At 42.1% G+C, this 13,196-nt stretch overlaps 1 protein-coding gene across 5 annotated transcripts in view; it reads right to left on the reverse strand.

Annotated features, from left to right (window-relative positions):
- Window positions 1–13,196, reverse strand: part of Ppp1r12b (protein phosphatase 1 regulatory subunit 12B) — a 205,600-nt gene that overhangs the window by 70,073 nt on the left and 122,331 nt on the right. For all 5 annotated transcript variants that reach the window (XM_085841323.1, XM_029477954.2, XM_021161359.3 and 2 more), the window contains 3 exons: window positions 11,759–11,948; window positions 11,566–11,678; window positions 10,217–10,258 (listed from right to left, as the gene is read on the reverse strand). In XM_085841323.1, the coding sequence (XP_085697449.1) occupies window positions 10,217–10,258; window positions 11,566–11,678; window positions 11,759–11,948 (345 nt within the window). The remainder of the gene's footprint in view (window positions 1–10,216; window positions 10,259–11,565; window positions 11,679–11,758; window positions 11,949–13,196) is intronic.

The raw sequence follows: 13,196 nt of genomic DNA on the forward strand, positions 1-13,196 counted from the left end.
AAGCAAGAGAACAAGCATACCAAGAAAAAAAAAAAGGTTGTGGTTGTTATATAGTGTCCTATAAAAATATTGCTTTACTACATAAATAACTAGGTCTATCTGATAGCTTACCTACCGTGTCTTTAAACTCAGGCAAGCTGTTGTTCCAGCGCAACAGTACAGTCTTGCCTGGGAAATACCTTACCATATTAGGCAATCAGGCCCCAATAGAGAAGAAAAAGCAAAACAGACCTAGGATTTTACCTAAAAGGAGAAAGGCCAAGCCACTGCCCATCGGTGGAGAGTGAACAACAGACAGCGGTGCTTCATGGGATTGAGTAAAAGATTAAAAGATACTGCTTGAGAGAAAGATCCAGCAAATAGCCAGGAGCGGCTGTGAAAGGTTAGAGAAATAGTGCAAATTCATCCTGAGAGGTGAGGGGAGAAAACCAGAAAGGACCTGTCTAAACAGAGCTGCTGCAAAATCCGCAGAAGAGAAGCAAGACAGGACGGTACTTAAAGTTGAACCCTGCAAGCTGGCTTGACCCACAGAGAAATTTTAGGATATGATTTGCTTGGAAGCTCATGGGATTCTGAGTGAAATTTTGAAACATTCAGTCCTGTTCTTCTCTATACATTCCCCCCCCCCCCTCTAACTCAGCAATTCCTAAAACCTTCCTCGAAATATCTCAGAAAGCCAGGCATGGTAGCACTTCTGTAATCCTAGTATTCAGGAAGGAGGGTGGACAGCATGGGCTCTAGGTATTCCTGTTAGAGTTACAGAGGAATCTAACTGGGTTTTATGTCTCACATTTTTTTTCTCTAAAGGAAAAATTAGTAGATAACTAAAATACACAATTTTAAAGGTTGATGAAAGTCCCAAAAGCCATGTTTATGACTGACTTAGGAATTTAGGAATCACCATTAGTAACTTACATGTAGCAGCTTCAGTTTTCTTATGTAAGCGGAGCAGTGTGTACTATAATTAGCTTTAATTTACAAATGAGGACACTGAAGCAACGAGAAGTGTCTTATACAAAATAGTTGGGAGTTTAAGCCGGGATTTAAATGCAGGGAACTTAGTTCCTGGGTCTGGACTCTCTTCTCTGGCCCACTGTGTGTCACCGCAGTCTGAGATGCATGGTAAATAGCAGACACACACATACAATGGCAGGTGGTGGGACAGTGGGAGCTGGGAATGGAATGCTGCCATCTCTGCCTCACTTCATCTCTGGGCCTCTGTGTGACTTTTATTTGTTTTTAACCATGTAGCCAGTGTCTCTGTGTGTGACAGAGAAAAGTCGTGGGTCTTTATGTGCCACAGTGCAGGGATGGGGGTCAGAGGACAACTTTTTGAGAGTGGTTCTCTTCTTTCACTGTGGATTCTGGAGACATGGGTCATCAGGCTCAAATCAACTAAACCAAACTTTAGAATTCAATAGCATCTAGAAATAAATATTTCTCAAAAAAAAAAAACCTTCATAACTGAAATGGAAGAGCTAGTAAATAAAACTTTAATAAAGCTGAGAAGATAAGACAGTGCAAAGGGAACTAACTAAGAGGTGAGTCAACTCAAGAATGAGCATGGCTTAATCTGCAGCCTCCTGTGGTTCCTCAAGAACAGACTCAGTGCTCTGGACATGGTCTATATTTCAAAGGGTGTCAGGAGTCTCTGGGATACTCAGCTCTCTCATACCACTCTGATAAAAAAGGACAAGCACATTTTATGGTTAATATCATTATACAAGTAAAAAACATGGCCAAGAACAAATCTAAAACAACTTATTGTACTGCTGTTTTTAATTTGGAAAAGAGCAAAATCACTCATATTCTTAAAGTCCAGAGGCAAGGCTGTTCTCCCATAATAGCTGTCAGTCTTCTTGCTTTGAATTTTGGAGTGCTCTAGGGTTTCATCCTTCTCTGGAGTTATTTTCTTGGTAACTACATCCAATCCCATGGTTTTAGAGATGATCTGTTTGTTTCCTGACATCCAAGTTTAGAAATCCCGCCTGGACCTTTAACTTTGAACTCTAGATGTACATACTCATGCTCTCTTAACATTTCCATGTAAAACTATGTCAGTTGAACCCAGAAAGCTCACATGTCTAAACCTGGCAGCAGAGGCCTGCTCTTCTTCTGCCAGACTTGTTCTTGCTTTAGCATTCTCCATCACAGCTATGAGGCTCTACTCTTAGCAATGATTTAGCCCTGGTGTCCGCCTTCACGTCTTTCTTCATACTCTATGCAGTATGAGTACAGTTAATACAGTAAATCTAGGTGGTTCTAATTTCAAAATGCATCCTGAATGTGACTCCTCAGACTCTGCCTGCTCTCAGCTTGGTCCTAAAGCTTCCTTCACTTTCCCTGTATTATGGAACCAGACTCCTAACTGATGTAGCCCCTCAGAGTACGTTCTTCAGTACGGCAGCAGAATCTATAAAACATATGTACACACATCACTCAGGTGTGGAAAAAAACCTGCAACAGAGACCCACATCTGCAAATCAAGCCTGAAGCTGTTACAGTGACATCGACCATTCTGTCTGCCCTTTTGTTCATTCTGCCAAGGCCACACTTGTGTTTTCAGCCTGTCCTCAAACACGCAAGGCACACCTGCCTCAGGGTCTTTGTGGCTGCAGTTCTTTCTGCTTTCGCCCTACCCTCCTATATCCAATATAGGTTCTCACGTCCCATCCCTTATGCCCAAATCCTGTTTTGTCAACACAGTCTAGCTTGACTGCCCTATTTATACCGTGAAGCTCCGGTCAACACAACACTTTTCCTCTCTATTCTGTCTTTTCCATAGCACTTAGCACCTATTTAAGTATGTATTCATTGCAGGTCTCTCTTATTGGAAAGTAAATTCTACAAGAACAGCGCTTTTTCTCATTGTATCCTCAGAGTCTAGAAAAATGCTTGACCACAAATGGTGCATAAGAGCATTAGAGAGAGAACAGGAGGATCCCAACCAAAGGGAAACACTCAGAGTACCAAGTGGACTTAGTGGTCAGCGTTAGAGACATTTCTGGGGCTTTGATTTCTTTTTCCTTTTTTTTTTTTTTTTGTTTTTTTATGAGACAGGGTTTCTCTGTGTAGCCCTGGCTGGCCTCGAACTCAGAGATCCGCCTGCCTCTGCCTCCTGAGAGCTGGGATTAAAGGCGTGCACCACCACGCCCGACTTTGATTTCTTGTTAACGTTCAGAACTAAGCCTTGCCAGCAAAGTTAAGTTGAACTCTTGTTCACTTTGTTGGAAAGCACGTATATTAGATTGTTTACCTCTTTTAGAGCACTCTGCCAACAGACCTCTCCACCAGCAGGCTAACAGTTATCTAGAACAGGTCGATACCTCAAATTCACAAAGTAAGGATGCTTTAAAGATTGGCTGTTGGTTCAATCTCTTAGTTCTGTTCGGGATTAAGATAGCTCCACTGCCCACGTAGAGGGCAACCTTTCAGTGAATTTGTTCAGACTGACTATCACCTGATTCTCCTAAAAAGTCTTTAGGGAATTACAGGTGGGGGTGGACTTTCCTAACCAAAGAATGTTAATTCTACTTCCTGACCGAGATAGACACTGACCTATGTGAAGGGATTCTTACCCACTGAACAGCCTTCAAGTTCTGAAAGATCCTTCACTCAAGGAGGTCAAAGCTACTAACAAGTCAATTCAAACATGGAACCTGCTAGGTAGAAAATCCCAATGGCAGGGGTATGGCAAAGAATGTAAGCCATATTTACTGGTCTGTGTTACTACTGTCTCTAAAAAGGTTCCCTGATGCAAGCCACAGGATCACCTAGAGGTTTCATGCCTCCAAGTAACTAGCATCTTTAGGCCTTAGTTTTTCCTTCCTTTCCTTTATTATATATTTTCTTTATTTACATTTCAAATGTTATTCCCTTTCCTAGTTTCCCTCCGAAAATCCCCTATCCTCTCCCCCTTCCCCTTGCTCCTCAACCCACCCACTCCTGCTTTCTGGCCCTGTCATTCTCCTATACTGGGGCATAGAGCCTTCACAGGACCAAGGGCCTCTCCTCCCATTGATGACTGACTAGGCCATCCTCAGCTACATATGCAGCTAGAGTCATGAGTCTCTCCGTGTTTTCTTTGATTGTTGGTTTAGTCCCCAGGAGCTCTGGGGTTACTGGTTAGTTCATATTGTTGTTCCTTCTAGGGGGCTGCAAACCCCATCAGCTCCTTGGGTACTTTCTCTAGCTCCTTCATTGAGGACTCTGTGCTCTGTCTAATGGATGACTGTGAGCATCCACTTCTGTATTAGTCAGGCACTGGCAGAGCCTCTCAGGAGACAGCTGTATCAGTCTCCTTTCAGCAAGTTCTTGTTGGCATCTGCAATAGTGTCTAGGTTCGGTGGTTGTTTATGGGATGGATCCCCAGGTGGGGCAGTCTCTGGATGGTCATGCCTTTAGTCTCTGCTCAGAACTTTGTCGCTGTAGCTCTTTCCATGGGTATTTTGTTTCCCCTTCTAAGAAGGATCAAAGTATCCACACTTTGGTCTTCCTTCTTCTTAAGTTTCATGTGTTTTGCAAATTGTATCTTTGGTATTCTGAGTTTCTGGGCTAATATCCACTTATGAGTGAGTGCATATCATGTGTGTTCTTTTGTGATTGGGTTACCTCGCTCAGGATGATATCCTCCAGATCCATCCATTTGTCTAAGAACTTCATTAATTCATTGTTTTTAATAGCTGAGTAGTACTCCATTGTGTAAATGTACCACATTTTCTGTATCCATTCCTCTGTTGAGGGACATCTGGGTTCTTTCCAGCTTCTGGCTATTATAAATAAGGCTACTATAAACATAGTAAAGCATGTGATCTTATTACAAGTTGGAGCATCTTCTGGGTATATGCCCAGGAGTGATATTGCTGAATCTTCTAGTAGAACTATGTCCAATTTTCTGAGGAATCACCAAACTGATTTCCAGACTTGCAATCTGATTACCGGCTTGCAATCCCACCAGCAATGGAGGAGTGTTCCTCTATCTAACCATCCAGTGAAAAGAAGACAGCATTTTCAACAAATGTTGCTGGCTCAACCGGTGGTTAGCATGTAGAAGAATCCAAACTGATCCATTCTTATCTCCTTGTATAAAGCTCAAGTCTAAGTGGATCAAGGAACACCACATAAAACCAGAGACACTGAAACTTATAGAGGAGAAAGTGAGAAAGAGCCTCGAAGATATGGGCACAGGGGAAAAATTCCTGAATAGAACACCAATGGCTTGTGCTGTAAGATCAAGAATTGACAAATGGGACCTCATAAAATTGCAAAGCTTCTGTAAGGCAAAGGACACTGTCAATAGGACAAAACAGCAACGAACAGATTGGGAAAAGATCTTTACCAATCCTAAATCAGATAGGGAGCTAATAACCAACATATATAAAGAACTCAAGAAGTTGGACTTCAGAAAACCAAATAACCCCATTAGAAATGGGGTATAGAGCTAAGCAAAGAATTTTTAACTGAGGAATACTAAATGGTTGAGAAGCACCTAAAAAAATGTTCAACATCCTTAATCATCAGGGAAATGCAAATCAAAACAACCCTGAGATTCTAATCAGAATGGCTAAGATCAAAAACTCAGGTGACAGCAGATTCTGGCAAGGATGTGGAGGCCTTAGTTTTTTTTAACTATGAGAGTAGGTTCTTGAACCAAGTTACTGCTGAATTATCTTGTAACTCATGACACAAAAAGTTACAAGGGAAATGTCTTTACTATACTGAATAAGCTTCTTCAACAATTCCTTTAGAACAAAAGCAATCTGTCTTTGGTTCTGCTGCTTTTTAGGGCATCGCTCTGCTTGCTCACTAAAGTCTTTTCTGCTGACTACTTGTGCCCTCTAGTGATAAAGTCAATTATACAACAGGATTGGGCTGGGAAACAGACTGCCTGCCCCACAAGAGCAGATGGGGAAAAACAAGCAAACTTCATGTCAAGCAAAAGACAGGCCAGAGATGAAGGCAGGAACAGATGGAAAGGATCCAAGCACTGTGCCTCTGGCTGCTCTGTCCAGAGCGGATACTCTAGGGTGACCTCACCACAGTAGCCACCCACACTCTGGCCTGCCCCCACCACAACAGCCGTTCAGACCTTTGTTGCAGTTTAGCTTTGCTTAGGTTTAGCTACTTATAGTCAGACGGTCTTGAAAATATTAAGTGGAAATTCCAGACTAGTCAACTCACACATTTTAAAACTTGTGTGTTAAAATCTCACACGATCCTGCTCTGTCCTGCCTGGAACACAAATTATTTCTTTGTCCAGGATCTGCCATGTTCCCCCTAGTCATTTCAGAGCCTTCTTAGCAATCAGCTCAACTTCAAAGACATCAAGATTCCAGTACCTGCGCTCCAGTCACCCTTATTTTACTAAGTGATATCCTGCAATATAAGAGTAATGATGTTCATTTTATTTAGTATACAGCTACAAATACTCCATTTTATTGCTGCTTACCTTGACCAACTTGCAGGCTAAAATCAGAGGTTCACAAGAGAAAGCATAGCACAGACCGTACAGCTCTACTTTCAATTTTAGGCAGCCCTTGGGGGTTTAGGTGTCCATTCCCCATGGATAGAGAAGGACTGCTCTATAGAGAGCATCACGCACACTCTGGAATACAGGCATTCATATTAACATTTTAATCCAGGGGTTTCTGACTTAGTAAGACAAGGTATCTAAAGATTTCCAGAGACGACCTGTTACCTAATGCAGCTATGAAACTGAACTGTTTAAACAAGGGGGAACTAAGATTTCAGGTTACACAGTCTGTGCCAGTTTCTCTAGCTGGTGGATTGACCAGTGGGGTTGGTTGTGACCATTTATTTACTTATTAAGCAAGGTCTGTAGACTTCTTATTGTGTTCTTTACAGACACAAGAACAATAACATGTGACTGTCTTCTTCATCATCTACTCTGTGCATGAGAAAACATCTGCACTGTCCTTGGCTATGAATCTCATGTAAATAAATCTTGGTTACAATTTCATCAGTACTTAAAGAGAGGATGGATTTTAGTGACATCAGCAGAGCTCAGGTCACACAGATGGCCTTCTTAGCCATACAGTGCTACTGGCAGGTGGCCAGACACTAAGGGATCTTCCTAAATATTTAAAAAGAGAGGAAAGAATCATATAGACTGGGAATCATCTTGCTCTAATCCCAAGTGGAGACATATGGTAGAGATAATAACTACTGAAGTTACTTTCTTAAAATTAAATATCGCTGAATGTGTCCATATAAAATTAGGATGAAAAAAATCAGAAAAATGGTCTTTTGCATCAAAGAATTGACTGAAAATGGACAACAGAAAACTTTATGAGGTGATGAAGGTTACATATCCTGTCAGGTGGTAGTTACCCTGGCAGGTACAGGTCAAGATTCCTTAAATGGTGCATTTTTCATTTACATATTTTATTAGCTATAAATGACATTTCAGTTGACAAACAGATGTCAGAGTCTTGGGGCGGGGGTCAACTTTAAAAACAGTAAGTATTGCCAATAGAGAAGGAGAGAAGAGCAATAGTAGATACAGTTTCACTGAACCAAAGCCAAGGAGGGAAGAACTGCCCTGGCTTTTCAGTAATATCCACACTGATTAGCAACAGGACGACCTCAACAGCAAGTCCCCCTTTTTGACTAGCACAGTGGATGCTGTGAAGCCCAGTCAACTTTACTGCTTAATGGAGGGACAATATGTTATAGGAAAGAGAGAGAGAGTGGTCCTAAGGGTCATTAGATACTACTAACTATCTTTAGGTAGGATCGTAACAATTTATTCTGGGTCATTACTAAGTATTTCTTCTGTGAGCCCATATGGAAAATGCTGACTAGAATTAGCAAAGAGTGAGCTAGGAAGGAGAATGGATACCAAGTAATGGAATATGCAAACACAAGGCTATTTTTAAAAGGCAGCCTCACCTAGGCTGACTCAGCAGGAGCCTTTCCTTTGCAGAACTCCAGGTAGAGCAGGGAAATGGCGCCTCGTGGCAGGTGCTTGGGCCAACCCTAGTGTCAGTGGTTTGACTATGCTTGGCCCAGGGAGTGGCAGTATTAGGAGGTGTGGCCTTGTTGGAGGAAGTGCATCACTGTGGGGGTGGGCTTTGAGACCTCCTTGTAGCTGCCTGGAGGCAGTCTGCTCTTGGCTTCCTTCAGATGAAGATGTAGAACTCTCAGCTCCTCCAGCACCATGTCTGCCTGCACACTGCCATACTTCTTGCCATGATGCAAATGGACTGAATCTCAGATCCTGTAAGTCAGCCCCAATGAAATATTGTCCTTTATAAAGGTTGCCTTGGGCATGGTGTCTCTTCCAGCAGTATAAACCCTCACTAAGACACCTAGATATCCAGCTAGAGGTATTGTTTGCTTAGATTAACACTGGAGTCTACCTGATATATGGGAAACACTACTAGATCCACAAATGATTGGATAAATGGGATATTCTTTACCTGACAAATAACTTTTGTGTCAAGCCTTAGTAGTCCATGCTTTTCTACACAGACCAGAAAGTCTTCTCCATGGATTTAATTCAACAGTCTTAAAATGAAATGCTCTAAGAGGAAATTCCCTAAAAGAAATTCTCTAAGCACTGTATCAAGATCACTTTAATTCTTCTTACTTCACGTACCCTAGGCTAAGGTTTTCCAGTGCCAAGAAGTTTACTACAGACAGAGATTTTTTTTTTTTTTTTTTTTTTTTTTTTTTACTGGCAAAAGATGTTCTATGACAACAAAATCTGCCTTGTAATTCCTAGGATCTAAATGGCCTGTACTAACTCTATGGGGATTCTGGGCCTTTCCAGTGCTTTGTAATCTATTACTCAGATTTTGGTTTAAGCACAATTTCCCAAAGGAACCTTTCTGCCTCTTTTAAAAGCCTTTCCAAATCCCTTAAAGAAGAAAGTTGCTGGCATACATGCACAGTCTCTCACACACACATACACACACACGATTTTTCTGTGTTATTTGGAAACAACATAATTCATCTTTGTAACATAGCCTCAACATCAATCAAGGAAGACAATTCTTACCTATATTATTATTAATTAGCCTTCCCCCTCCCATTTGAGACAAGGTCTCTCTCTACGTAGCCTGTTCTGACCTTAAATTTGCCATATAGGAGCTAGTGAATGGCTTAACTGGTAAAGCAGATCTGAGTTCAGATTCCTAGTGTCTACAAAGGTCAGACAGCACTGCATACCTATAATCTCTGCACTTGGGGGGGGGGAATTCAGGAGGATTCATAAAATTTGTTAACCAGCCTGTCTAAAGTAATGAATGAGCTCCAGGTTCAGTGAGAAATCCTTTTGCAAACATTAAAGCCTGTGCACACATATGCAAATGTATCCACACCTATCCCCAACATACGAACACACACACCCCCCAAAAGTAAAAACCTTGTGCTCTTCCTACCACAGACTCATAAAGGATTATAAGCACATGCCACCACACAACTACTGTTTGGGGTTCTAACTATTTAGATAGAACAATGAGGATTTACTACTTATGTCTATATTGGTAAAATGAGCTAGCTGATTTCTGTAACAATCATGAGGTATATTCTGAGTGTAAGTACTGCACAGCGCTAGCAGGCTATGATTTTCCATGCTTTGAAAAGCGAAGGACATGGGTTTGTATAAATGTTTACCAAAACCAAATTCCCTCTTTCCTGTAAGTAATAGCTCAGTGTTTCAGGGGTATGAAAGTCGCTCAGATGGGTAATGCTGGGTATAGGACTTTCACTGTAGAGGGACACAGGTGCCTGGCTTCAAAAGGGCAAGTTACAAAAGAGGTGAGGTGCTTGCCCTCACTCAAAGATAAAGATAAATAACTTTTAAACAGCCTCAAATTTTATGTTCTCTATATTTATTTCTTCTCCGTTAGAGGAGAACCATTAGAAATTGTATTACTTTGTTCTTTTCTTCCAACAGTTTCTGAGTACTTTATCCAAAGTAATAGTCGAGAGACACAACAAGCAGAGCCTGTATCAGCGTTGGTGACTGGCAGCTAGCACAGCCTAATACTAGAAAGCTGTTCAAGATGTGAGCAGTGCTCCAGGACAGGAAAAAGTAGCACTAGTGAGCGGCCTGCCTCACTTCACAGAGGAATGTTCATCTTCACCCTCAACACACATGTGCCCAGAGCGGCTCATCTCCTAAAACTGTATGCCACAAAGCAAGACAGCCCTGAAGGGACTGTGTGTCACTGGTCGGTCAGTCACTTACCAATGCTTCTTTGACCTCTTCAGAGACATCTGTTTCATCTTCCTGAAATGGAAAGATGAGGAAAGCCATAGGGACCATAGTCACAGACCTCTCTGAAAACAGCAAGCTCAGCTCCTACAAATTACACTTGGCCTTTCAATTGTGGGCAATGAGACTGAAAGCCAAGTGATGCCACCAGTGCCACTTTCAACACGTGCCACAGGCAGGGGGCTTAGAAGCATCACTGTGGTAAAATATGTTGAATCAAATACAGCAAGGAAAAGGTATTTTTCAAAAAGCAAGACTTCATTTCACTCTGTCAAAAGTTATTAGCCTACGGTCTGCAGATGCAGCTTCTTGGTAGAGTGTTTGTTTGTCCGAGGTCAATCCCCACTGGCAAATCCAAAACACTATGAATTAGTCCTAAGATAAGGAAATGCCTTTTCACTAAAGATAGTCTGTAATGGATAACTACTATTAAATTTCTTGACACACTGAATGGTTTACCTAACTTTCAAACTGGTCATTAGGAACAGGGGCCCCTGGGTTAGGATGCTGGCCATTTGGCTTAAAAATGCTAGTAGCAGGCTTGAATGAGAAGGTTAGAAGCAGCTATGGTGGGAATGCATTAAAGTACAGTGTGTGTTTGTAGTTAGTAAGTGGTGACCTGTTTTCTACAATTTGATCCTTTTCCCGCCATAGAGGTCATCCTGAGTCAGATAAATTTGTGTCAACTTAACAGATTTTAAGCCCTTTGAAATGTTTTTAAACTGTTTTGTTTTTCCCCCCCAAACTCCAAAAAGATGCATTCCCTTTACACATCTGAGTGTTTTGTCAGCATGCAAGTGTGTGTACCATGTGTGTGCCTGTTGGATCCCTGGAACTGGGGTTACTGATGGCTGTGAGTCACCATGTGGGTACTGAGAATTGAACCTGGTTCTTCTGGAAGAGCAACAAGGACTCTAAACCACTGAGCCGTCTCTCCAGTCCCATCCTTCAAAATCTTATTACCCTAAAATAGAATTTTAGCTTATAGGTAGTCTTAAGATACTGTTGACTCCATGACTCTCAGGGACCATTAGAGAGGACTGCTAAAGCTTGCCAAATATATCCGCTTGTTCACACGATAGCTGCAAATCTCCAGCTTTCACAATCGTTTATCAGTTACAGGGCCTATATTGTGCTCAGGACTGCTCTAGGCACTTAGCAGAAATACACGGAATAAGTCCCATACTACAAGAGTCTTTTCTTAGTAAAAGTTCTCTGCCATCTCTATGAGAGTCATGGGATCTCATGGTGCTCTTTCTTTTGATCTCTACAGAAAAGGCTGGCAGCCACAGGTGATATGGTGTGCCCCATAGACTACTTACGTCATTTGTCCAGAAGTTAATGCCCGTGCCTCTTCGCCTATCTTTAGCTCTTCTCCTCTCCCGGACAGACAGCCTGTTAGAGGACTGATCATCCAGATCAGCTTCTTCTTTCTCTGCCCAAAGATAACACACAATGTGGATCTTAAAAGCCTGTGCATGCACCCTGGGGAGTGACTTCTGAAGCTGTACATACCACTGGTGTCCATTTCCTTTGCCGCTGTGGCGTGTGTGGTAGTCTCTGAATTCTCAGAATCAGGGACTGAAGCTCTACTTGTGCGCAGTAGATGAGAACCAGTGTATAGTGAGGGTCTTGATGCAGAAGGAGAAACTGGTGTCGTGGGTTTGTCTGGTTGAGTTGGATACCTTAGGCGATGATAGATAGGCTGGAAATAATTCACAGGATGAGATGTTAGGGGTCAAATTCAAAGGATAAAGACACTAGGGATCCTCACAATGGGTCTTTGCAATATTCAGGAGACTTAACTGCTGATGGTCAGTCGGTGCCTTTCAGCTGCATCAGAGTTAGTAAGTGGTCAGAAACCAGCAGCTTCTGCGCTCCTACTCTGAGCATTCCATCATGACCGCAGCAGCTGAGACACTGTTGCTAAAATGACTAAAGTGCTCAGTGTTAATAAAAATTCTTTTGATCTTGAAAATGGGAAGAACAGTGGTGTTTTTAAGATGGAGTGCTCAAAGGCAGGGGACACAGGAAATAAAAAGCTCAGGAGTGTGAGGGAGGGAACAAGAGTTGTGGAGGCCTGAGGACAGAGAGCAAACGTCTGGATGACATGGGCGTGCCATAAGACTTGCTGAAAAGCTCATTTCCTCTCATGTTCTAGACACCAAACCAAGGCCTGACACACACTAGGGAAGGCTATACCACCAAACCACTTTCCTGAAACTAAAAAATGTCTGGTTTCTTCTTGTTTTTTGTTTTTGTTTTTTTGTTTTTTTGGTTTTTTTTTTTGAGTAAATCATAGTTAACTGGAGAGTCTTCTAGGCTCGCAATGTGGAGGTTATGAACCTTTAAATCTATAAACTATAAAGACAGAAACAACCAAGTAAAAAAGGTTTGGAATGAGGTAGAACTTGGCTTAAAGTCTATCCTCTGCAGGCAGTAACTGTGTGAACTTGAAAAAGTTAACTTCTCTGGCTTCAGCCTCCTCATCTGTAAAATAGGGATAAGCCATCCTCAGCCAGGATGGTGAGAGCTGAATTAGAAAGTGTGTGTTAGGTACCTGAACCCCATCTGGGAACCAGTACTCGGTAAACATTAACTTAACAAACGAGATGCATGGTAATATTAGTTCACCAAACTTAGCACTCAGAGCGCCATCAAGTGAGACACCTCGTTGTTGCCACTACACTACCTGTCACTCTTAGGCCTACATTGGGACACTAGTGAGAGAGAAGGAGCGGTGATGACAGTGATGGGGACAACGGTTACCATGGAGACCAGGAACATGTTTGCCCTAATTATACCCTTGGCCCTCTCTGCGAATGTCACCTCCACTAGACACATGTCCACACAGATGGTGACTCCCAGGAGTTTAGGAAACAACACATTAATGTTGACCAAGCTGTATGGCCAGACTGCCTATATTCAAATCCTTTCTGGCTGACTACTCCAC

Source organism: Mus caroli, unplaced genomic scaffold (assembly GCF_978045245.1).
Source record: "Mus caroli unplaced genomic scaffold, Mus_caroli_1 scaffold_1, whole genome shotgun sequence".
Taxonomy (NCBI): domain Eukaryota; kingdom Metazoa; phylum Chordata; class Mammalia; order Rodentia; family Muridae; genus Mus; species Mus caroli.